At 40.4% G+C, this 27,503-nt stretch overlaps 2 protein-coding genes across 3 annotated transcripts in view; one reads left to right on the top strand and one right to left on the bottom strand.

The window, feature by feature from the left end:
* LOC139445756 (protein rolling stone-like) overlaps positions 1-27,503 on the bottom strand; it is a 298,150-nt gene that overhangs the window by 201,468 nt on the left and 69,179 nt on the right. The window lies entirely within an intron of this gene.
* LOC139445842 (protein rolling stone-like) lies at positions 21,081-26,604 on the top strand. 2 transcript variants are annotated; one of them, XM_071227071.1, is made up of 4 exons: positions 21,081-21,197; positions 24,171-24,402; positions 25,345-25,455; positions 25,888-26,604. In XM_071227071.1, the coding sequence occupies exons 1-4, from the start codon at positions 21,195-21,197 to the stop codon at positions 26,292-26,294; spliced, it is 753 nt and encodes a 250-aa protein (XP_071083172.1). In that variant the 5' UTR covers positions 21,081-21,194; the 3' UTR covers positions 26,295-26,604. The 2 variants fall into 2 exon arrangements, with proteins under 2 accessions (XP_071083172.1, XP_071083171.1); XM_071227070.1 differs by having other exon boundaries at positions 21,081-21,494.

Below are 27,503 nucleotides of genomic sequence, written 5' to 3'. Positions count from 1 at the left end.
TTTTACCCCCCCCAAACACACTCACGTGATAACCTCTGTATATTTTATAAATGGATATGTTTTTATTTTCGAACATTTTAAATGGCAGCAAAGAATGTCGCAAAGATGCACACTAAGAACAGGTTATTGGTGTTCCCGTGTTTTGTATAGACTTATATAAGGGAACAAGAGCGTGCCTCTCGTATCCCTCACACATGTTCATCTACTAAGAATACACCAAGACCAGCTTTCGTGTGAAGATCACTCATCAACCCGGATTCCCTGTCTAGGCCCATCTCGGAAGCTTGACCACAGTCGCGGCTGGGTGAATATATTATTATCACTGACTTTTGCTATCACAACTGTATTTTCGTATTTGATGCTGACCACTGCCATCATATTAAATACTGTCATTGAAGATTGTACTACCACTATATTGTGTACTGTCTTTGTAATTGCTGTGGAGTAATCTGTTTTGATTTGTAAACTTATTCAATTTTGTAATACATTTGTGAATTGTATACCGCTTGTATGGTGTTTGTTAGTTTCACTCCTAGTTCTTTTAAGTACAGATTTCTAGGTGAACATATTGTTTCAATTTGGGAATCGACACGTAACAATAGAAACTGTTTGTACATTTTAAAGTCACTTTCTAATGACGGAATATTCAAATCCGCACACCGCGCCAATTATATCTTCTCGCGAACAGGTGGTGTTATCACTGATTTTCAGTGATCCATTCATATACTTGTCATCGGGTACACACTCACTGCTGGGTGAACAGAGGCAAATTTAGAACAAAGTCACTTGCCCAAGGAGACACCACATGTGGTACATGTGCTTCAGGGTGGGGCAGGACCGAAGCCCTAGAAACTTTCAGGAGCCAAGCTGCTTAACTCGATCACCCATCCAACTACTCTCCGAGACCGACGTTGCTTAACTTCACAAGATTTGTGACCTGTGCCCTGACCAGGTGCCATAACCGTGGATGTAGGTTGTGACATGTATCTCTTCGGGTTTCCTCCAACAAGAGCTTATCACACAGCGATAGAATTATATTAATGTACAAAGCGATGTTAAACCCAAATGATTATTTTGATATGAATATTCTGCTTTTAAATAACTTAAGAGATATGGAGTTCATTGGCGGTAAATAAAGCGACAAAACCCTTTCCATGTCCAGTATAAATCTCTGCATAAAGCAGACTCGATTATACGATTCCGACTATATCATGAGCCTGGGTTTATGAATGACTATCAAAGAGTAATGATACTAGGTGTTCGCGAAAAGGTGAGCGTATCCTGTCCCACCGGTGTCACCCGTCGCAAACACATGCAAAGGCAAGTCAACCTGAAAAAAAACACAGGAACGTGTGTCACAAGTCACATCAGGGAATTGCATCGGTCATAATTTTTGTCACTGCTGCTTCAAATTTGGAAATGTCCTCTTAATGTCTACCATAAAAAAAGAAATTGAAAGCTTTACTGAGGCCTTGAATTTTGCAACCTTGATCAAACAACATCTGAGCAATGATGCTCTTTGAAATCTCGGTAGAAAGAGCATGCTCGATTGTATCTCAAAAGTTGTGAAATGTAGACACAAGAGGCTGGAGCTGTTGGAATGTTGCTAGACGTAAAGGGAAAGCTGACTATTGGAAAGTTGAAGTCATCCTCCTTGTCATACAGTCTTGTGGAGAGTGATTTGTCACTCTGAGTCTTTACCCACAGATCTAAATATGAAACAGATGAGGCGGTCTCACTGGTCTCCTTAATTTCTAGTTCAGGTGAGTAAGTCAGTGGAAGGGAATTGGTCATTTGATGGTTATTACACGATATCAGCTCATCGATATACCTGGAGCTTAAGATTAACTTGCTGGCCACTTTCAATGTACTGCAGACAATGCTCTTAGTGTTTCGTCGTCGACACAGAATGACGTCATGTCCCGTTATGTTGGAGACTTGCAATCGGACATACACGTATATACCTGGGCATAGGTTTGAGGCAGTGTGATACTAGAAGACTCGGACCTGGAACACTTGATTATGTATACAAGTAATCCTCTCTTCCTTTTTGTGTTCTATGACAAATGAAAATTGTCATTTTAAATATATTTTATTAAATTAAATTCAAGTAAAACTGCACTTTGAAAGGAAGAAATTAAAACAATTTAGGGTGTTTGTAATGAGCATGAAACAAACACATAGCCAATATTTGTACTTGTAAGTGTATCTTGGCATTAGTTAAACACTTGGATTCTGTTTTCAAGTGTTCCTACAACTGGTTACATGCAATTTATGTCGGTATGAACTCGTTTTAGGTGTACCGTTATGATTACTCTCATGAAAATACAGTGGACTTCCGGGTTAGGACTTATCCCCACAACATATTGGTCATAAGAGGCGACTTGGTCAGACGGGTGGTCAAGCTCGGTGAACTGGTGAGAGCGACATGATATGAATCACTGGATTGTCTAATCCAGACTCAATGGTGTACAGATCGCCGTCATATAGCTCTAACATTGCTGCACGTGGCGTTAAACAACAAACAAACAGCTCTCTTGCCACAAACCTTGCTCGTCCGCAATTTGCACATAACACCGTCTATGCCAGGAATGAACAATTATTTTAATACACAAAATAAGTCGTAAGAGGCGACTAACGGGATCGGACGGTCAGGCCCGCTGACTTGGTTAATGCATGTCATCGATACCAATTACATGGATCGATGCTCATGATGTCAATCTCTGGATTCTCTGGTCCAGACTCGATTATTTGGAGACCGCCGTCATATAGCTGGAATATTGTTGAGTGCGGCGTTAAACAACAAACAAACAAAACAGCACCAAGAAAGTTAGGAATATTATATAATTTTCTAATTTCTTTTTATGCCTACAGCCTTCACACATCCCGTTAATCCAACTCGTGCACACAGTTAGAGAAAATGTGAGAACTCCGTGAAAAGTGGCGTGATCTATGTGGAACATGGCTGTTTGCTAATTCAGCGCTCGGGACATTTCGGCTCAAACAGACAGGAACGTGGACACATGATAACCCTGTGTCAGTAACGGCTCCAATTACCCACGTGACACTTTGTGCGTCTGTACACGTTTGGGTCCGGGAATATTCTGGTTGTAACAACTAAACATTATTAACTGGGGTGAAATACTTTATGGATTTAGCTAATGCTATATAATCAGTTTATATGTTCAGGTCTGTGAGCACGTCCATCATGCGCCGTACGAAAGACGGGGATTCATAAGTACGTCCGGTCGAGATTAATGATCCTGTTTAACACTATTACTATCAAAGACACAATATATGAAAAACGTGAGAACGAACCGATATTCCGTCTCACACAGAAACATGGTGAAATATTATAGAAATTTATGGTTTATACAACGTACAATAGTTAGGAACATCAGTCAGCAACATCAGTCAGGAACATCAGTTAGGAACATCAGTTAGGAACATCAGTTAGGAACATCAGTCAGGAACATCAGTCAGACATGTCCACCATCAGTGAGTGAGTAGGGTTTAACACCGCTATTAACATTATTCCAGTTATATCACGGCGTGGCAGCTTACTGTGATAGGAAAGCACGAAGTGATGCAGGTCTCAGACGTTTACCACCGTGAAACCCACGAGCACGGGTATGGTGCTTACAATCCTAGAAACATAACCGGGGCGAACCGGGATTTAAACCCACAATCATAGGTTTCTGGCGTGCCCAAGGGACGCAACTCTGCACAGCAAATCGCGGCGCCTTAGACGACTGGAGCACCCAGCCCCATCCACCATCAAAGTAAGGGCCTAGTTATTACTTACAAAGTTCATTACTATCTCCATCTATATACACTGGTATGTTCTTAAAATATAAAAAAGGAAACGTAATCGAGTGTATTTACTTGATGTTTTGGACTCTTCGCCAAACGCACTCAATCAATGTCCTCAAATGAGTTAAATTTGTTTGTGCAATTAAGAGAGAAGTTAGTTTATTTCTTTAAACTGAGACATGGAAAAGAAGACTGGGGAATGGAAGCGCGTGGCTGTTTCACTTCCTTGTCTTTTGACTGACGTCTATAATTAAAGGGAATGCTAAAATAGGTTTCCTATCTTTAGATTGTGTTGATTTTACACTAAGGCCATTAACCCCGAATTACTCTTCGCTAAAAATGTAACATTTGTTAAACACTTTGGTTATGTAATGAAAACAATTACATGCTCATGAATGTAATTATTGCATGTGTACATTCCGTTTTCAGCAACAGAGGCGAAATGTTTGAACATTAAAAACTCAGATTAACAGGCGCTGAGGGCCCCGACAGTACGTATTATACCTATATTACGCGTAGGACAATCAGGTTGGTGAATGGTCAGCCTGCGCCATTGCAACTCACGTGTTGAGCCAGTAGATGAACCAAAATTAAAAATTCCTTGATATCGGGGATCAAAGCATATTTCCGATGTTTTTGGTCAGTTGAAGTAATGTGACGTCTTCAGCGCTGTTGAGACAATGCGTCATGAAAACAAGAAGCATGCTAAATTGTGTGGAGATATTGCATTATCAGAGCAAACGGCTTCTGTGGATTAACTTTGTAAAGTTCACATTTTCCTTTGTCCATTCATATTACTCATTATTACTGGTCCCGTAAGGATTCCGGGGTAGAATAGGTCTTCAGCAACCCATGCTTGCCGTAAAAGTTGACTATGCTTGTGGTAAGAGACGACTAACGGGATCAGGTGGTCAGGCTCGCTGACTTGGTTGATGCATGTCATCGATCCCAATTGCGTGGATCGATGCTCATGATATGAATCACTGGATTGTCTGGTCCAGATTCGATTATTTAAAGGCCGCCATCATATAGCTGGAATATTGCTGAGTGCGCATATGACAACAAACAAATAAATAGTATTACTTATGATGTTGAAATTTACCACCCTGATCTAGATTTTATTCGGCATGTTTTTCAAATCGCAACAACAACAAGTACCATCTTTTTAACGTCTTTCGGTATGATGCGGCCGGGGATCGATCCCCGGACCTTCCGCTCTACCACTAGACCTCGGAGGCGGTCTTATTGCTAGAATATTACGGCGTGCGGCATTAAACGATGAACAAATACTGCGTAGACATGTGTTGAGGTCACCTGACGCCAGGTAACTCGTACACCCAGCTATGCATCCATGAGTGAGTGAGTGTGGTTTAACGCCGCTTTTAGCAATATTCCAGCAATAATACGTCGGGGGACACCAGAAATGGGCTTCACACATTGTGCCCATGTCGGGAATCGATCCCGGGTCTTCGGCGTGACGAGCGAACGCTTAACCACTAGGCTACCCGACCGCCCCGCGCATCTATGAACATCTATGATCGTTATTATAAAAGTTTACATTGTCATAAGTTTACATTCACGTATATTATTTTGGCGCATCAAATATCATAGTTGGGACTCCACATGCATAAATCATCTCAAGTATGCCGCGGTGCATATCTTCGACCCACGATAGACGCATGTACAGCAAGAGACGGCTAGTGTATTTTATCAGGGTTCTTCTCCAGATGAAAGGAGACAGATGAGATATGTTTATATGTTACGTGGCCCGGACTTCAAGATGCAGGTTTGTGTATCAACAAATTGTAAAGATTATTATACATGTCACTTATAGATGTATGGGTGGGCAGGATTCTAGGCGCGTTCAGATTAAAACAATCGTTGTGGTTCCTCTCTACGTTGACTGTTTGACGCTGAGATGTTCTTAAGCAAACATTAAAATTAGAAAGAACGCTTCAAAATATAGTTAAATCTTTTTTTTGAAATCTCAAAGGCGGTGATCATAAATTGATTCTGTACTTTCAGAAACAGAAAAAATACAGTTGATCATATCTAAGCCTAGCTGTCTAAATGTATAATGTTCGTTATTTGATTATTGACCGTTGTTGCGATGTTTGTCAAATTATTACACGTGAGGATTTCTTGGACAATGTGTTTATCAGGAACATTAGATGGATAATCTACTTGGTATCGATTACAGGCATTGATTTATCACCTTTTACTGATGACAAACTTTAATTTTGTTTTCTCCAAGACGTTTTTCTCCAAGAATTGTACGTCACGTGTACGAGCGTTGTCGTCTTTAAAGACAAAGCTTGAACCACCATTGCGACTAAAGGTCACAACTATTGTCGCCAGTTTGTTGTGTCGGTGGTACTTAACAGTGACTTGTCCATGGATAATATACAGTGGTGTCCTGGCAGTCATAGTGATCCCACCCCATGCCATCACAGACCCTACCCCCACCCAAACCCAACCAACTGTCATGTTCTTTACGTTGACGTTAGCGTGATGTTCGTCGGCCCGACGCCTCCAGAGACGTCCATGCTTATTCAGAAAGTTTAGAGTCAAGCTGGACTCATCTGTAAACGTTACACGAAATCATCGGCGATTCCCCCTATTTTCTACGCTCTAAACACCACTGACGTCTTTTTATAGACTAACATCTAGTATTTAAAATGAACATATCTTACAGAAAAAAACAACTAGTTGTTAAATTATCTTAATAAAAATAAAGTAAAAAGTAGCCCATATATTCTTTTCATTTTCAGCCTCATACTGCAGTAATCTAGACTTGCCAAAATAATAGACTTGCTTGGGCTGTATTAGATAAATTTGTATCAGGATCTGTATGACAGACTAGTCATTTTAGAATGTGTCGTTTTCTACGATGATATAACACGTGGTCGCTGATTTGCCGACGATATCTAATCAGTATCGTCCACTTACTGGCCAAGCGCAAGTGAAAAACAATTTAATTGGATATAAGGGGCTCGATTTCTTGAAGCCTGAATTCTGATTAATCGATCCCGTACTAGTGTTGTTGACCGGGTATGCCTTGTGCGGGGCCGATCATCAACATTTTGTGTCTCCAGAGACCTGTTCCAAAGTCTGCAAATCACAGACTGAGACACATTGAACATATTGGCCACCTCTCGCTGCGTTCTACTAGTTTCAGGCATCTCAATAGCCTTAGCCGCTCATCACGTTGTAGACAATATGACTCCCAATCTGATCTCTAATACGGCATTAAAGAAAAAGTAAAGAGCTTATGTTGCTCTGAATAATAAAAATGAACAATACGATTTGACGACCTTTCACTAAAGAGCCAAAATCAAGAATGACCCACTACCCACGTCCGCGGAAGAATTACATGGTTCACCTACAATATTTTGGGTGTGTTGGGACTTTAGGTATTAGTACCGAAACCGTTTTCTCTCTGTCAGTCATCTTTCAAAGCTGATCTTTCTTCTGAGGATCGATCATAACATTTATATTTCATGACCCATTACTTATTTGGAGAGTATATATTCTCCTGGATGCCGGTGGGAAGAGGCAACCAAATCGATCAGGTGGTCGGGCTCGGTGACTTGGTTGACGCGGGTCGTTGTTCAGACAATGAATCATTGGATTGTCAAGTCCAGACAGGATTATTTACAAGCCGTCGCCACATAGCTTGCATTTTACTGAGTGCGACGTTAAAAAACAAACAAAACAAACAAAATAAAATCATATGATCATCTTACATGCAAGATATGTGCGAAATAACGACATGGAATGGCAACATTTACCGTAATGTATGTACTACATGCCCCTTGAGGTTTTTTTCGTTAGCGTTGCTGTGTGCTACATTGATATTACACGTGAAGCTTATATGGATCACAATGGTAAAGGACACAGGTTGTTACACAGTTTGTGCGTACTTGTATCTGTGTCTATTGTCGTGTCTATTACCAGTGATTAGTGTCACTATAATAATAAAAGTGTGGTCAGGTGCACAACCATTATGATAAACTCGGCGTTCTCAACACCACTGGAACATAACTGTGTCCTATTAAGTGCCTTTTTTACGTTCTGTACTATGACGTGTCACAGCCTGCAATAAAAACAACTTTGCTCGTATAATGTTAATTTCATATCATAAACACAAGCACCCGACACAATTTCTGTTCAATCTCATCACATACGGCGCCAACATGACGGCGTGAGATTGTATCTCCCATTCCTGTAGTACATACATATGCCAGATCTTCATCCGTCCTATCTTCACGCCATCATCAAAATTGCCTCATACAGCAAATGAATTTATGCATTGCTGCTTTGCTTTGAACACTAATCAACAACTTAATATGTGCTAGAACTTCAAAGAGAAGTTCTTATTTTGAATTTACCATATTCACTGGCAGGATGTCTTCAGATTCCAATCTGATCTTTGCAAAATCTATCCAGGAAAAAGATACGATATTTAGGTACTAGTCATAATGATATGTATATAGGTACTCCATCACATTTATCCAGTAATGACGTTTTATCTGTATAACTTATTCTGACCCTGTGTTGACATATTGTCCAGTATTTCGTATTATAACGAGACTTTAGAACCTTAAGGCATTGAGGTGTTAGAATGTGTAGAAGGTTAAGTTTGAATTTTCCATTCGACAGCATAAGTTGTTCGATAAGATTTAATGCAGTCCTGTATATTACACGCATTTCCAACCTTGCCATTCAATACATCAATTATATCAAAATAGATTGACAGAGACGAACAGGCTTTTGTACTGGGTTTTGTGGAGTAGACATTTCACACACGTGCATACTGTGCACGTTTTACGATGGTATGGAGGTAGTTTTGATAATGATCAATTCTTATATGCCGAACATTCAAATAACAACACATGATCGTACATATGTATACCTGCATTGATATTGTACTCATCTCCTAACCGCCGCATTTTACCAACGTCTTACATACCCTAGGTCAGATATAATATATTCATAATGATATCAAGAAAAAAATCCAACATGTAATTTTTTTTCATAATCTGTAGATATGTATTTCATTTTGTAACTGCCCCACAGCTTTTTTTAAAAATATGAGGCTAACGATTTCTATTTCATCACTCTTTAAACATATCTCTTTTATTATTTACACGTGTGGGAAAAGTCATGCGAGTATCCCTGTCTCTGCTCTAGATGTCGGAAATGAACATGTTCGTGTCGTTGATAATTTATTTACATACAAATATGTACATTCAATTTTATATGCATGTCAAATATCTAAATAATTCAGACCGGAAACATAACATAATTTCACATGTTTGAAGCATCAGCATAAGCGATTAGATAACATTTTATTGCCGAATTAAGTACTTGTCTTATTGATGTTAATTACTTCCGCGTGTAAATGGTTATTAAACAGGATACAAAGGCGCCAGGGAGATGTACCTTACCTTCCTGTTGAGGGAGACTGGGTACATTCAAAGTTAGGTCAAGTTACATTCTATTAGAGTTTAACAATGTTATCTCTGTCAATGTATCAAGCTCAAATTTCAGTGAAGATCAAACTTCGCCGTCATTTAAAACACCAATATGCCATGAATATTACCTTTGTATTGCAATATAGAACACCAACGTCAGATAAAATTCGGTCTTGATTATCTGCCAAACAGATTTCTTTGGACGTAACAGGCAAAGTAGCACAGAACAGAACAGTTCATTTCTCTCCAAACCATCGGCAGTGGTACAAAAGAGTGCAAACAAGATAGGTGATACCATAGAATCAAAAGCCGAGATAAGGCAATCGAGAGGTAAATGAATATTTCTTGTTCTCTTCAGGAGACAGAACATAGCTTTCCTGGCATTAGAGGCGATATATTTGATTGCGCTTATAATCCTTCGATAATCTCCCGAACTATCTACAGAAACAGAAGGGTCTATAACATTAATGTTCAGTTCAGTAGCCTTGCGGTTAAAGTGTTGGCCCGGATGATAAGACCCGGGTTTTATTCCCTATGCAATGTGTGGAGCCCACTCTAGGTCATGATGTGGCTGGACAATTGGTAAATTTAAAACATCAACGTGCAATACGCACCATATCTATTCCACATGAAGACACGTCTAGTCCTGCTTTACTAAACATAGAGAGGCAAGGTGACTGGGTGAGTTTGCTATAGGAGCGTTATATGTCACAGTGAGTGAGTGAGTGTGTTATAGAAGTGTTATATTTGACAGTGAGTGAGTGTGTTATAGGAGTGTTATACATCACATAACAGTACGGATCAAACGAAACAGGCTCGTCACACTCTATGATTGCAGACAATGTGAGACAACTCGGTTAGGAGCGAGGTGTTATTGACAATATAGCGTTCTTGTCGGATTTGATAAAACAAAAACATAGGTTTTAATGCTTCAGGGTGATTGAGTTGGTTTGACACGAGAGATGTAAAACTACGTAGGATATATCTGCATATATATATCTGCGTATATATACGCTGCAGTTCTCTCCCTTTGGAGGTTGAAGTTGGTCGGTACTCCAGTTCAAAGACACCACTACACCACCGTTTATGTAGGTTATGTGACCGCCAGTGTGTCGAACACGAAGTACATTTCCTCACATAATGTGAATACTACTCTGATCTACGATATGACTATTTTCATTTGTTTTCTCCAGTACATACTTGTCTAAGAAGTTTAACCCCAGAAGACCAATTTATATATGTTAAGCAGAATGATAGTCTAGCTATTCCCCTAGCCGCAGTTGTTACTGCTATGTATAAAAGAAGAAAATTTCAACTTGCATTGTACATAGTGCACTTCTGATCCACAAGTAGTTGTTATTCTTCCTGATAGGATTTAACCACATGTTTATACAAGTCTAATTATATTTAGTTTTAATGGTATTCTTCCTTAAAGGATTTCTCAACAGTTACAAAAGATATTAACAATGGGACATTTTCAAATAAGTACTTATAAAATAGTTCCGTTACCACACGTTCGTATATATTTTACATTTGTATCTCACTAAACGATACTAGTATAATCTCTTTACATAAAACTGAGTTATTTTTTATCTCTTGTGTCTCATAGGCCAACTGGCCGGGTGATAAATTTTATATTTTGTCATGTACTTTGAATGTATGTTTTTATACTGCGTGACACGCAAATAAAATATTATCTTATCTTATCTTATATCTTGGATAATTGACTCATTAACCGAGAGTTACTGATCATTCGACTATGCAGTTCTCTAAACAGCAAACTGTTCCGGCATATGCTAATAATTTAGTATTATCACGTCAGGCATTTAGTATTTCATTTAGTAATTGGCAATCAAATCACAGTACATTCTAAGTAAAACGTTCACGTTTGGAGACCCACAAATTGGAATTTGTTTGCAGTTTCCTCCTAACAACAAATTATGAATATAATATTAACAGTATGTTCATACCCGATCCTTTCAACATTGTTAAGGGCTTCGTACCTGCACAAGATATATCCTAATTTATATTGATTAATAACGCCTCAATATTAATAAAAACGGTATCTAATGAGAGTCTTGTATTTCATTTATTACTGTGCAATCAACATGGTTCGGTTTCCTTTGATCTCTCAGCTGAATTGACATCCTGTCGGTACCATTCGGAACAGATAGATTAGAGTGCTCGCCAAAAATGTTAGGCCTAACTGTACGACCTTATACTGAAGACGTGAAATGCAACAAACTCGAGTATGCTTTCATTGTGTTTCAGCGGCAGCTTAAAACGAAGGGCAAGGTCACCGTCAACATGAGAAAAGACATAGCGTTCATAGGCACCCCGATCTATCTGTAGTCGTACCAGGCAAATGGAAATACTGCTCGATTAGATAAGGCCAGTAGTAGATCTATGCATAACTAATATAGAATCCAAGCGAATTTGATGCGTATGACGATCTTGGTTTTTGATGTTCCCCAAAGTGATCTTAACAACAACGGCAACCAGTGACCCGACATACCAACATTATGACTGATGCAGGCGTCAGTATTGCCTACTCTTCAATAGGACGGCACTTTTTTCATATTGATTTAATTTGTGTGGAATAACCAAAGTGTTAAAAACATTGATTTATTAATTTTAGAATTTCAACCAAGAGTTAAAGATTTTTGTGTTCAATCTCTTTTTTCAAAGTTAAATGAGCATTCAAATTTCGATTTTTACTCCACAACTGTCACAATTGAACCATATTTGTTTCATTGTACACCAAAGAGAGCGAAGAAGACATTTCACATTATTAAGAATAGGAGAATAACAAATATTGAAACATTGTAATTAATTACAGAGGGTAATTACATGATGTTGGTCCTTCCATCAGGTATGCAATCATGTACGACAAACAACGCTTATACTTCACTCGTGACCCAACACATATTCACATGTACACATGTTGATACAAATTGTCCATGTCATATGTGTATTCCAAATGAATATGATATTGACCCTTAAACAGTAACGTGGAAATATCAACAACGACTAAATATAAATAAACACATCCCTAATTTAACTTTCTATATTTACACTTGTGTATTTACATTGAATCAAAGCTAATATTATGGCATATTGATGACAAGACGAACTAATAACGAGTTAGTTCCTCGTTCAAACCAACAGATAAAACTGTGATTAAATCACAAATGTACCAGACCAGAACATGAGATTCCCATTACAAGTGGCGCCAATTTCAAGCAAGGTTCTTAAGATACTTAAAGAAAAATACCAAATAAACCTGCGTTGACACCAAGCGGGACCGAGTTAATGATGCTGCAACGCAAGCTCTTTGTTCTCTTTATCTTTTCAGTGATGCGGATCACATATAACTAATTATGATTAAATCGTAATCATTCCAGCAATAGCCCTGTCAGACTTGGTTAGTTGGAGAATTTTGAATTATATTACTTCTGTAATACTAGTATCGTCATGTCAAAGACGACTATTATTTGTTTTCATCCCAATGGCATATGATACACTAGCGGCTGGGATAACTGTTAATTAGCCGCGCTGGGTGCTTGATTCTTCTTCAAGCAGGATTTAAATTGGATCTTGAAAACTATTATTATAAATGACGTGTCTCAATGTTATCAACGTGTAGCAGGTCCGGCTTGTTATGATATTACATACTCGTAAACAGTAAACATGAAAATATCATCGGCAGATTTGATAAGATCCCCTTCTGTGGCCCCTGGAAAGTTATTTCTATGTTCTGACGAACGTCTTACTTTCTTACAATCGCATTTGACCCCTGTTTCCCCAAAATATAGCTTCCTAGCAGCATAAAGTGTGATCGTGATATTTTTACTGTAGTGTATTTGATATAACTAGTATTGGTTTTTTTCAGCTTGAGTTGTACATTCTAATGGTATTTAAAACAAGTTTAAATGTCAATGGGTGAATGTGTGAGTGGGTGATGAGTGAGTGGGTGAATGACTGAGTGGGTGAATGACTGAGTGGGTGAATGAGTGAGTGGGTGAATGAGTGCGTGGGTGAATGAGTGAGTGGGTGAATGAGTGAGTGGGTGAATGTGTGAGTGGGTGAATGAGTGAGTGGATGAATGAGTGGGTGGATGAATGAGTGAGTGGGTGAATGAGTGGGTGGGTGAATGAGTCCGAGGGTGAATGAGTGAGTGGATGAATGAGTGAGTGGGTGAATGAGTGAGTGGGTGAATGAGTGAGTGGGTGAATGAGTGAGTGGGTGAATGACTGAGTGGGTGAATGAGTGCGTGGGTGAATGAGTGAGTGGATGAATGAGTGAGTGGGTGAATGAGTGGGTGGGTGAATGAGTGAGTGGGTGAATGAGTGAGTGAGTGGGTGAATGAGTGAGTGGGTGGATGAGTGAGCGGATGAATGAGTGAGTGGATAAATGAGTGAGTGGATGAGTGAGTGGGTGAATGAGTGAGTGGATGAATGAGTGACTGTGTGGATGAGTGAGTGGATGAATGAGTGAGTGGATGAATGAGTGACTGGATGAATGAGTGAGAAATTGAGTGAGTTGGTGAATGAGTGAGTGGGTGAATGAGTGGGTGGGTGAATGAGTGAGTGGTTTAAGTTAGTTCCCTGTAGGCAGCATTTCAGATATTCGAGACTTGAATGCCTCTTGCCTTATCTCCGTATGTACATCCAACGTGGCAACGCAGTGTAGGTGGTACACATGGATAGGAAGGATCATATTATTCAGGGGCGGTCGGGTAGCCTAGTGGTTAAAGCGTTCGCCCGTCACGCCGAAGATTCGGGTTCGATTCCCGATTTGGGTACAATGTGTGAAGCCCATTTCTGGAGTCCCCCGCCGTGATATTGCTAGAATATTGCTAAAAGCGGCGTAAAACAATACTCACACATTCATAATATTCAAGGAATTGGTCCCTTATGGTGTGGATAACTAACGGTAAACTACGTCTATAACGAATACGCTTATAACGAACTGACGGATATATATATCTTCTAAAAAGATTTTATTCTCAATGTATATCATAGTTCATTTATTATTGTTTTCCTTATTCTTTATATGTCCAATAGACAACTTTCCCTTCATGTCGAGCAATATTCCAGCAGCTCCAGCCTTAAGTTTGGTGTTTACATTTCGCAACTTTTGAGATACAAGCGAGCATTTTCTATCTACCAAGGTTTCAAAAAGTGTCATACAACTCTTGCTCAGAAGTGGTTTGATTAAGGTTTTGAACAGTTGACTTGCCGTTGCATGTATTTGTGACGGGTGCCACAGGTGGGGCAGGATATGCTCACTTTTTCTCGAACTTAAAGTATCATCACTAATTGATAGTGTTTCATAAACACATGCTCATGATATAGTCGGAATCGTACTGTCGACTCTTCTTTAAGCAGATATTTCTATTGGATATTGAAATGGTTTTGTCGCTTTATTTAATTATTAATTATTTATCTATTTTTATTTAGGGATATTCACTATTTGTACTTACTTTATATATGTCATTATACAGGTGTACGTCTCTTATAAAGGAGTATATCAGGATGCTACCATAACGTAACGTATTAGTACAAGTTAAACTATATAAGCTAAACCGTTGTGATCAACGCATAACAACTAGTGGGGTCTACTCCGTGTGTATATCAACGCATAACAACTAGTGGGGTCTACTGCGTGTGTATATCAACGCATAACTGCTAGTGGGGTCTACTCCGTGTATAGATCCTGCTGCGTTGTTATGGTTCAGAGAGATAAACGATGTCATGGAGTCCGTCACGGTTCGTCTAGATGCCTGCTCTGGGTTTCAGTTCAAGTTTTACTTTGACACAGTCGGGGTCCGGCCCTCCTTCACTCACAGTCCCCAACGTCCCTCCTTGGAACATATTGAAACATACACGACTCAGTATGTCAAGCATGAAGTCACTGATATATGTTTGATTGACCTGCTGTAGAGTTTCTTCTTGTGTGTCACAGAGATGTCTTGAACAGCCATGTACATACGGGACCGCCCCCGTGGTCTAGTGGTAGAGCGTCCGCCCGGAGAGAGGAAGGGTTCGATCCCCGGCCGCGTATACCAAAAGACGTTAAAAAATGGTACTTGTTGTTATCCTGTCTAGCACTGGGCATTATGGAACTAAAACAAGGACTGGTCGGCTCGGAGTCAGTATACTGTGTCTGAGTGGGGTATTCATGTTAAACTGCGGCATGGTATCCCAGTGAGCTAGCACTATAAATCGGCATCAATCCGGACTAGTACAAGCAGCCACATAAACACACACACGTACATGCACGTCGCTACATAAGTGCAATAATCTTTGACGCGACGTTAAACCCCATTTCACCTCACCTCACCCATGGACATACACTCAAACTAGGACTGTCTCCACATAATTACGGTGATGTGAGACGATTTCGCTGCTACATAATGACATATTTCTCACTGGGAAAATGTTAGTTGAAATAGATTGGAAATACATGAAGGAAGACACTACTTTGTGTAAGTCCCCGCAGACAGAGAGTGTAGCCCAACATACGTGTGTCTGTATTCGGTATTGTTGTCTATCTACTGACGTCGAGAGGTGTGTTTAGTCATAATCTACTGTACGTTAGTCGGAGAATGCGTCAGACTTCCAAAAATTACAATATATATGTGTATAACTGGTCAGTGGTTACATTATATAACCCTCAACGATTACATGTATAAAACTGGTAAACGGTCACATGTATATAACTGTCAACGGTTACATGTATATAACTGTCAACGGTAACATGAATATGACTGGTAAACGGTTACATGAATATAACTGTCAACGGTTACATGTATATAACTGGTAAACGGTTACATGTATATAACTGTCAACGGTAACATGTTTATAACTGGTAAACGGTTACATGAATATAACTGTCAACGGTTACATGTATATAACTGGTTAAGCGGTTACATGTATATAACTGGTAAACGGTTACATGTATAAAACTGGTTAAGCGGTTACATGTATATAACTGGTAAACGGTTACATGTATATAACTGGTAAACGGTTACATGTATATAACTGGTAAACGGTTACATGTATATAACTGTCAATGGTTACATGTTTATAACTTGTTAAACGGTTAAATGTTTATAACTGGTGAAACGGTTACATGTTTATAATTGGTTAAACGGTTACATGTATAAAACTGTCAACGGTTACATGTTTTTAACTGGGATACGATGACATGCATCAACCAAGTCAGCGATTCTGACCACCCGATCCCGTTAGTCGCCTCTTATGACAAGCATAGTCGCCTTTTACGGCAAGCATGGGTTGCTGAAGACCTATTCTACCCCGGATCTTCACGGGTGTCAAGTACTATGGACGTATAGAGGATATTACTGTTTGTCACATGGCTGTCGGTGTACACGTTGTTGTCACCCGTACCACAAAACTGTCAAGATCAGAAGCGGCTTCTGATTGCGTATAAAATGAATTCATGTTTGAAAGAATTGTCTCATGTCTGTCTAAATGTGTGAGGTTTAAAACGCTGATACAGATTGTCCAAACACGCATGCTCTGGAGGTTTGTTCTTGAAGTGCGCAAGTCCTTCTTATACGATGGCGGCAAAGTTATGTCAAAATTCTGTACAACAGCTAGCTGACAATAGCATTCAGTCTACCTCAGGTGCATTAAATCCAATAGGTTTTCGCTTATATCAGCGTATAGTCTCTTTTTCACTCACGAAAATGCTTTCGCAATCGCTTCTTTCAAAGAAAAGGAGTAAATGTAATAGATGTAATTACATTTGCACATGTTTCACTCTAAAGCAGGTTGACATCCATAAAAACGTCACATTGAAGATTTACATAACCCCTAACTTCTTTTTTCGGTTCTTTTTTACTTTTTCATCGCAAGTTACAAGAAACCGATAACACTAAATGTCAGCGTTCCTCTAGACCTAACAATATTACAAATTTAAATGTGTGATAACCTTTAGGCTTATTTGTGTAGGGTTTTCCAGGTTTGTACTGCCGACAAAATCTCCCGCAGAGTAACAACAAACAAAGTCACTTCTTGACTTCCGTGTGTGGGGGGCACGTATAAAACCAGATGTGTTTATTAGGGTACAGGGTTATATGTGTTTTTCTTTGCGTGAGTGAGCGGATGTTGTTGTACGCCGCAGTTAGCAATTTACCAGCTACAGCGCGGTGATCTGAAACATATTCAGTCATCCATGTCGCCTGACCCTTACTCATCTGATTCTGTAACAAATATGGGGTACAATCATGGATACAAACATAGGATACAAACATGGGGTACAAACTTGGGGTACAAACATGGGGTACAATCATGGATACAAACATGGGGTACAGGGATTGAGTACGAGCATAGAACACAATCATTGGACACAAACATGGGATGCAAACATGGGGTACAAACTTGGGGTACAAACATAGGGTACAAACATGGATACAAACATGGGGTACAGGGATTGAGTACAAGCATGGAACGCAATCACTGGAAACAAACATGGGATGCAAACATAGGGTAAAAACATGGGATGCACACTTGGGATATAGACATGGATACAAACATGGGATGCAAACATGGGATGCACACATTTGGTACAAACATGGGATACAAAGATGGGATACAAGCATGGGGTAAAACGTGGGATGCACAATTGGGATACAAGCATGGATGCAAACATGGGATACAGACATGGGATGCTAACATGAGATACGAACATGAGATAGGAACATGGGATGCACACATTTGGTACAAACATGGGATACAAAGATGGGAAACAAGCATGGGGTAGAAACGTGGGATGCACAATTGGGATACAAGCATGGATGCAAACATGGGATACAGACATGGGATGCTAACATGAGATACGAACATGAGATAGGAACATGGGATACAAACATGGGATGCACACATTTGGTACAAACATGGGATACAAAGATGGGATACAAGCATGGGGTAGAAACGTGGGATGCACAATTGGGATACAAGCATGGATGCAAACATGGGATACAGACATGGGATGCTAACATGAGATACGAACATGAGATAGGAACATGGGATACAAACATGGGATGCACACATTTGGTACAAACATGGGATGCAAACATAGGATACAGACATGGGATACAGACATTGGATACAAGCATGGATGCAAACATGGGATGCTAACATGAGATAGGAACATGGGATACCCATTGGGTACAGGCATGGGTGCGCTGCTATTGTTCTACCTATCCAGGTTGTGTAGATGTAGAGGAAGGTGGGGATCGAGACCACGGGGTCGCATTGTCTCGTTACAATTTTACTTCAATACGAAAAGGATATCTATTTCCCGAAACAAGTAGTGATGTAGACCCTAGTGATGCATGACTCTAGTGTATTACGTATCACTGAAATTATGGCATCCAGTTCACTGCCTGGTGTTTCGCACTCTTACAGAATCGTAGTCTTGAATGATGTCACTGCCGCCTACAAAGATGTCGCAAATGGGGTCGTTAGTGGTCGCCTGAAAGTTATGTGGAGGTCACCTGACTGTTGTCCTCGTTACGATTTTAAATGATATCATTATATGCGTCACTATACAAAGTCTACACGTATTGCGAAGTTTACAAGTGGTCCTTGCGACATGTCCAGAGTGTTGTGAATGGTTTGGTGTGACGCAGGGACAAGACTGTAGCCGTAACTTGACGCTTCGTTTCTTTACGACCACCTTACCGTAAACCTACATATGCATGTAGATGACACAAGGTAGCCAACCCCTCTCCTACCCTCAAATCCCGAACACTGTCTAATTTTTCACACTGATTGTCATTGCTCAACCCTCAACCCGAATACTGCTTAACAAAATTCTCAGCAGCATTAAGAACAGGGTGCGATTCAAGATTAAATTGCCAAAACGATATTAACAAACTAAAATATATTTATTTAAAGGAAACTTATACGCACATCATTTATTTGTTTCAAATGTCGAATCTGTCTTCCAAATACGATTATATTTGTGTCCCGCGTACCCTCTGCCGAGGCACCGAATAAACTATTGACCATTTGCAGGCTCTACAGGCAATGGGGTGGATGTTTGGATTGTTTAGCATGTACTAATGTCTGAGTATTATCTGATATTAAAAATATTTTTCTGACAGTCATTTAATAAAATTATGAATATTTCCTGCTTATACACATGATTTCTGGTAATAGTTCTTATATGACGTCGTCTACTGAACAGCAAAGATACTGATTCACTCATTCAATCATCCAAAATAGATACACATACATCCATTCGGCGGTTATTATGTAATCCTCTTTCATCGCACAGCAATAAACTTGACTGTTGAGTGACTGTCCAACGCGATTGTGTGTCAGAGTTACTGATATCTATCTAAGGACAGACAGACAGAAGATTTTATTTACGTCTCACTCGTGGGGATACATGCATATAAAATTAAGAATTGAGACATGTATTATACACGACCAATCGCTTAGAGATTTATGAGAGGCACTTTAAAACTTAAGTAAAATATATACAACAATGCAATACATTAAAACCCATATGTACACACATAAAACACTTTTGATGTAAAAGCTGGCGTCTCTTTCTTAAATTATCATGGCAGGTTTTGGAAGAATAAAAGCTAAGGTCTGCTGTTGGGAAACTATGAGTGAGTGACTGAGTTGGTTTTAACGCCGCTTTTAACAGTATTCCAGTTATATCACGGCGTGTCAGCTTAATGTGGGAGGAAAGCCCTAAGTGATGCAGGTCTCAGACGTTTACCACCTCGGTGAAACCTACGAGCACGGGTATGGTGCTAACAAACCTAAAACATAATCGGGGCGAACCGGGATTCGAACCCACAATCATAGGTTTCTGGCGTGCCCAAGGGACGCAAATCTGCACAGCGAATTGCGGCGCCTTAGACGACTGGGCCACCCGTGCCCCCCGGAAACTATGAAGCTATGAGTGACACTGCACCTGTTGTGAGATCTGTGAAGAGTATCAGTATTGGGGTTTTGGAGGACCGCTCATGACATAACCTCAGTTCTAACTACGGGACTGGGTGGTCAGACTCGCTGACTTGATTGATGCATGTCATCGTATCCCAACTGCGTAGATCGATGGTGATATCAATCACTGGATTGCCTGGTCCAGACTCGATTATTTACAGACCGCCATCATAAAGCTGGAATATTGCCGAGTGCGGCGTTAAACAACAAACAAACTCCAAGTCATTGCAAGTGTTTTAATTAGCATCAACAACTGCATGTCCAAACATTTCATTGTACAGCGGGGTTTAAAAGGCGTCAGCGAAACACAATCTTTAAAATGATATGATTGTTCGGATGTCCATTGTATGCATAAAAGAAAATGGTTCGACAAAACACATCTGTGCTAAGAACACATTTATATTACCAATAATGTTTTATAAATAATAAAATATTAATTAACGCTCTCGACAAACTCTGTGTTCAAACTTGACATAACTATCACTGACTTCTAACAGGAAGTACTCGCATCTATATGATAATTACGCCTTTAATACAAGCGCACGATTTGTTGTGCATTATGTCTGATAACGATACCAGTTGTACAAGATACTCTGCTTCTCTGAGGTCCGCGACGCTCGCTCCTGTACCCATGCCTTGCATCATCACCGCTGCTTCTCAAACTTTCCCCCAATTACTCCACAGCCCCGCTCCAAAGCAGCTGATGCTTCTGTGAGCGCCTCCTCCGGTACTGAGTCTGGGAGTATATAACTGATGCCAGCATCTCCCGGCGCCAGTTGGTGGGAAGCCACGTATTCGTGACACTGGCCGCTCATGAATGAAATAGCGCACTCAGGCGTACAACTCGTAGTGGAAATGTGTGTATGGATATTGGAGGTGTTAGTGTTTCTGTGACTCCGGATTAATGGTTAGACATTGTCGAAGGTTTCTTTATCGTGTTTTAAAATACACCTCGGAGGACGTTGCTCAATAACCTCTACCTGTAGATGTGGGTTAAATGTTCCATGTTTGTATCAGGCAGCTGACAAAAGAGAGAGACGTTTTCAGTTTGGTCAAGTGTTGTTGCACTGCCATTCTCCAACTGTGTTCAGATGGTCAACGTATGTGACATTCATTGATGTTTATCATGGGTATTAAAAGCGAATTCCGTATTTGCAACTTTGGACTGAACCACAATGAACCTCAAAGATTTGTCACATCACAGGTAGGTATTCATAAATATTGGCGATTCATATTTCAGTATTTAATATTTAAATATTTCAACAGTTTCTTTACCATTCCATTCGTAATACATACTTTACGCAGTTTATTATGAAGTTGTATAAAGTATACTATACGATAGACAATGTTAAAAGATAGGAAAATCATATGTGTCAGTCCTAGTTTGATTCGAAGTCTTTTTTAGACCATGCACTGGATATATATTGTCGACTTATGATCCAAAGTTCGAGATAATAGAATAGATATAAAACTTAAGCAATACATCTATCACGAGGCCATGTAATTCGCGGTACAAAGGTTTAACTGGTTTTGGTCAGTGACCATAGTGTTTGTTGTTTGTTTGTTGTTTAACGCCACACTCAGCAATATTCCAGCTACAGTCATGCCCCGCTTATACGAACTTCAGATATCCGGAAACCTCGGTTCCCCGACGATTTTCATTCAAAACGATATAATTACTATATCAATTTACCCGTATATACGGAAATTAAGTTTCCGGAACCGGACGGTCATTTTCATACACAAAACACTGAAATGCACACAAAATTGTCTAACTTACCCGGACAATACACTTCCGCTAGTGGTAATCCTTTGATTCGTGAGAAGTCAATTAACTGTATATGACGGCGGTCTGTAAATAATCGAGTCTGGATGAGACAATCCAGTGACTGACATCATGAGCATCGATCTACGCAATTCGAATACGATGACATGCATCAACCCAGTCGGCGAGCCTGACCATCCGATCCCGTTAGCCGCCTCTTTCGACAAGCATAGTCGCCTTTTACGGCAAGCATGGGTTGCTGAGGACCTATTCGACCCTGGATCTTGATTAAAGACTACATCGAGAAACTAGACTAACCCTACTATAGTAGCAGCAATACCACGAATCTGTATTACCTCCTCGCGTACGTTCTAAACAGAATGATATATGAGACCCAGAAACGTTCAGCAAGTTCTCCATATTGGACAGCCAGTATCATGTAGTACAGTGTATGTCAATAGGTAGTGTAGGCTAATTATTACCACTGTTTACTCGAGTAAAATCTTGAGAAAAACAAACCTAAATATTTTCCATTACATTTGTGGAAATATTCTTCTATTCCAACATTGTTAAATATAACAAATGTTATATTTTGGATAACACTTTATAAGGAAAGGACAGATTCTGATCCTTTTTTAGGTCGAGTACCGTCCAGGATTGGAACCCACACTGCCCGAGTGAGGCATCAACCTGTAATCGCCAGCAGGAATCTGTCCTTAAATAAAGTGTTATCCCAAATTTAACATTTGTTACATTTGACAACTTTCTAAAAGGCATTGTGTTACATGTAAAATAGATGTTGAGGTTTGTCCCTACAGTTGACTATTCTTTGAAGTTGTGCGGGCATTTGAGAACAACAAACAGCTGAAGACCTGTAATCGCCGTACGATAGCACAACATGTGCAGTGTAACTCTGTCTTAACATTCAGCGTGTACTTCCCGACTCGTGCCCTTGTGTGTACTCCCCGTTTACTATCAGTTCATGGTGGACTGCAGTCCTCCTGGTATCCGCCAATTAACCTGAACGGAAATGCAAGTTCAATAAGTACCTATTCTGTCGGTCAGTTTGTTTTGTGCCAGATTTGATTAATGAAAGTATGTATAAAATATATTCTGGTATTTTACTCATATGTCAGCTTCCAGCTGGACAAGCACACTCGATTTAACCACTAATGCAATTAAAGCCTCCAAAGTTAAATGAGTGAGTGAGTATGGTTTTACGCCGCTTTTAGCAATATTCCAGCAATATCACGGCGGGGGACACCAGAAATGGGCTTCACACATTGTACCCATGTCGGGAATCGAACCCGGGTTTTCGGCATGATGAACTAACGCTTCAACCACTAGGCTACCCGACCGCCCCTTATGGTAACATGAATGTATGACTATTGTTAATGCCGCATCAGCAATCTTGCATCTGTTCCCGACGACCCATCCCGAAACAGTATATCTATTCTCAGATATTGTCCAGGAATGTGTCAACATTTTCTGAATTCAAGACATGAACGCCAGGGAATAATCAGTGTCGATTATAGCCACATAATAAACGGATATGCATTTGACTATTCTCATTCAAAATTGAATATTATACTTTGAAGGTAAATTTATTAGATTTGTTTTATCCCAACATGAAGGATTATTTAAGTGAAGAATACTTGAATGTTCATTGTAATATGTACTATAAATAACCAGCACTGAGTGACCTGTATCAGTCCGTGTGCGTGATGGTAGAGTAACCTGTATCAGTCCGTGTGAGTGATGGTCGAGTGGCCTGTATCAGTCCGTGTGGGTGATGGTAGAGTGGCCTGTATCAGTCCGTGTGCGTGATGGTCGAGTGACCTGTATCAGTCCGTGTGAGTGATGGTCGAGTGACCTGTATCAGTCCGTGTGCGTGATGGTCGAGTGACCTGTATCAGTCCGTGTGCGTGATGGTCGAGTAACCTGTATCAGTCCGTGTGCGTGATGGTCGAGTGGCCTGTATCAGTCCGTGTGTGTGATGGTAGAATAACCTGTATCAGTCCGTGATGGTCGAGTGACCTGTATCAGTCCGTGTACATGTGCGTGATGGTCGAGTACACCTACTGCATTTGAATTATTAAATAACGTCTGTTTCAGTGGGGCCACCCTCGTCTCTACCTGTCCTGGAGGATATTCTGGGCTCTGTTTCATACTTCCTGGCTTGTCAGTAGCATGGTGTATGCGACCAAAGTGACGTCATCACCGCTAGGTGGCGCTGTGTGGTTCATCTACCTCACCAACTGGACCTACCTCCTGCTGACCACCAGTGCTGTCCTGGACGCAGTCATCGTGGTGTTCGTCAGGATCAACAGACAGGACATTATAAAGGGTAAATGAGTATTCAGTGTCTATAATACTGGAGATATACAAATAGAAGCAGAACTCACTGGATCAATTCCGAATGGACCTTATCATTACAAACTGCGCTCTGTAGAGATATTTGTTTGTCTGTTGCCGCACTCAGCAATATTCCGACGGCTATCTGTAAATAATCGAGTCTGATCAGACAGTGGTTGACATCATGAACATCGATCCACTCAATTGGGATCGATGACATGCATCAACCAAGTCAGCGAGCCTGACCACCCGATCCAGTTAGTCGCCTCTTACGACAAGCATAGTCGCCTTTTACGGCAAGTATGGGTTGCTGAAGACCTATTCTACCCCGGATCTTCACGGATGAGTGAGCATAGTGACTAAAGTTTACATTGAGAAATTAGACTAACCCTTCCATTGTAGCAGCAATACCACGAATCTGTATTACCTACCAACGAACATTCTAAACAGAATGATATATGTGACCAAGAAACGTGGGAGATAGGACTAGGTGAGTGAGATAATCAGGTTATAATATTGGATTCGAAGCAGCGACTAAGGGACACAACTCTGCACTCATTCCGGCGACTTAGCCCACTCGGCCACCCGTTTTCCCTATAGCAAATAGCATAAGCAAACTATGTCACAATAATATGACCCTTGCATATCTCTACAAGATCGTTTCGTTATAGAGTGAGTGAGTGAGTATGGTTTTACGCCGCTTTTAGTAATATTCCAGCAATATCACGACGGAGGACACCAGAAATGGGCTTCACACATTATACCCATGTTGGGAATCAAACCCGGGTTTCGTTATAGAAAGCATATTGTATTATATGATCAGGGTCGAAAGTGGAGTTGGGACATGAACAATGCAATGGTACGTAAGGCCAAAGTTGACTTCTCTGCTATGGTAAAATCGAAATTTACACTGTCAAAATATTTTCCGCTATAGGTTTCACGTCACATCTACCTTGGTACTTGAAGCTATCCTGGCTCCTCAACAGTGTCGTCACTGAAGGGAGTTTACACATCAGCGCCCTCTACTGGATCTTCATTTTCAAGGGTGAGTACAGCATTGCTGTCTTAACAATACATACATGCACGTGATGCAAGTATACATAAATGAGCGCATCATTAAACTGTACATGTATAACAGGCATCCGTAGACCACCAAGGACAAGTGATGCTGGTCTATCAAATTCGTTAGACATTTTTTAGTTTCTATTTATATAAAACGAAGTTCATGGTTATTGAAAAAAATGTCTTAACGTCGGATTTACCTTGTACATGTATTTAGCTGCCATACGGTCTCTGTCCAAAAAAAACTATGTAAAATTTGTTAATTTCATAATGAAAATTGTAAACACTTCCGGTTAACCTCTATCCACCGCCATGTAAAATACTGTTTGTACCTCATATGCCGATGCATTGGGCCAGAGAGAAATAAAATGCAGTTCTGTTCTGTACATTTATAATTATTTTGCTCGCCTTTCAGATCAACGTTTGACACTGCTGCGATTCATCCTCCACGGTATGAACTCCATCTACGTCTTGTCCAACCTCCTCATCACCGCCATGCCAGTTCGTGTGTATCACGTGATCTACCCAGTTATCTATGGCGTCATCTACACAGTTTTCAGTGTCGTTTATCACATACTTGGTGGGGCCAATGAAAAGGGAGAACCGTATATCTACAAGATTCTTGATTGGTCCAAATTGAAGCGGACTCTACCTCTTGTGTTTCTGAGTACCTTTGTGGCTCTACCGTGTATGTATTTGGTCGTTTATTTTACCCACATACTGAGAATATACGTACGTTCAAAATGTCTGAAAAATAACGAGGATACCAGAATTCTTGATTCATCGACAGAAAGAAGTGACAGTGAATGTGCACGTGTTTGACCAAGCATCTCTACATGTATGTTTGAGGTATGCAGCCGTGATACCTCCAAGAATCACTTATATACTTTGATAGTTAAACAGTGACTGTTTAAAAAATTCACCTTCACATCAAAACGCATTATTGTCACACGAAGACGTTTTTTCTAAGGTTGAGTTCGTCGTACACAGACAGTATGGAACATTAATCACGTAATCTACCACAGGACCACAGTATTTACAGACTGTCATAGTGTAGCTGAATTATTGTCGAATGCGGCCTAAAACAACAAACTAACAAATCGTCTTCTATTCTTAGAAACAGCTTCGACTGACGGGTACATTTCGAATGTTCTAAGATTTTAGTTTGTAAATTTAAGAAATCTTCTCAATTTTACAAATAAAAGTTGTGCTACAGATCGTCGTCACTTTTTTCACCTGTTCGTTAAAAGAGGATAATATGATGGGTTCAAGTTATTCAAGCCGTAATGTTTGCTTCTACAGATAATAGACTGCCACTGTACAAACATACGGTCCTATTTTTACATTAATTAAGAAATAGGGTTTGCTCTACCCCCCATGTATAGTGTAATCACGTGACAGGAAATATTCCAAGTGCATTGTGGGGCCGAACTAACATGGAAACAGAGCCGAAGTTCGGTATCGCTGGTTATTGTGAGTTGGGATGTTTTCTGTTGTACAAGTCGCTGCTGCAACTGCAAGCCATGAAATACTGTACTTACCGAGATAGGACCGCCTCCGTGGTCTAGTGGTAGAGCGTCTGCCCGGAGAGCGGAAGGTCCGGGGTCCGGGGTTCGATTCCCGACCGCGTCATACCAAAGGACGTTACCCTGTTACCCTGTCTGGCGCTCGGCATTAAGGGGCTAAACCAAGGACTGGTCGGCTCGGAGTCAGTATACTGTGTCTGAGTGGGGTACTCATGTTAAACTGCGCCATGGCATCTCAGTGGGCTAGCACCATAGATCGGCATCAGTCCGGGCTAGTACAAGCAGACATACACACACATGTGCATGCGCGTCGCTATATAAGAGCAATAATCTTGGACGCGACGTTAAACCCCATTTCACCTCACCTCACCTCACCTCACCTCACCTCACCTCACCTCACCTCACGTACAGAGATGGTTGCGCTACATGATACCGTAACTGACGTGAATCGACGGCCTCGGGCGTGATAAGTTTGGCGTCGCCAGGGGACGAACATGGCGGATTA

Source organism: Haliotis cracherodii, unplaced genomic scaffold, assembly GCF_022045235.1.
Source record: "Haliotis cracherodii isolate W230 unplaced genomic scaffold, xgHalCrac1.p SCAF_6, whole genome shotgun sequence".
Taxonomy (NCBI): domain Eukaryota; kingdom Metazoa; phylum Mollusca; class Gastropoda; order Lepetellida; family Haliotidae; genus Haliotis; species Haliotis cracherodii.
This window is presented reverse-complemented; position numbering and strand designations above follow the sequence as displayed.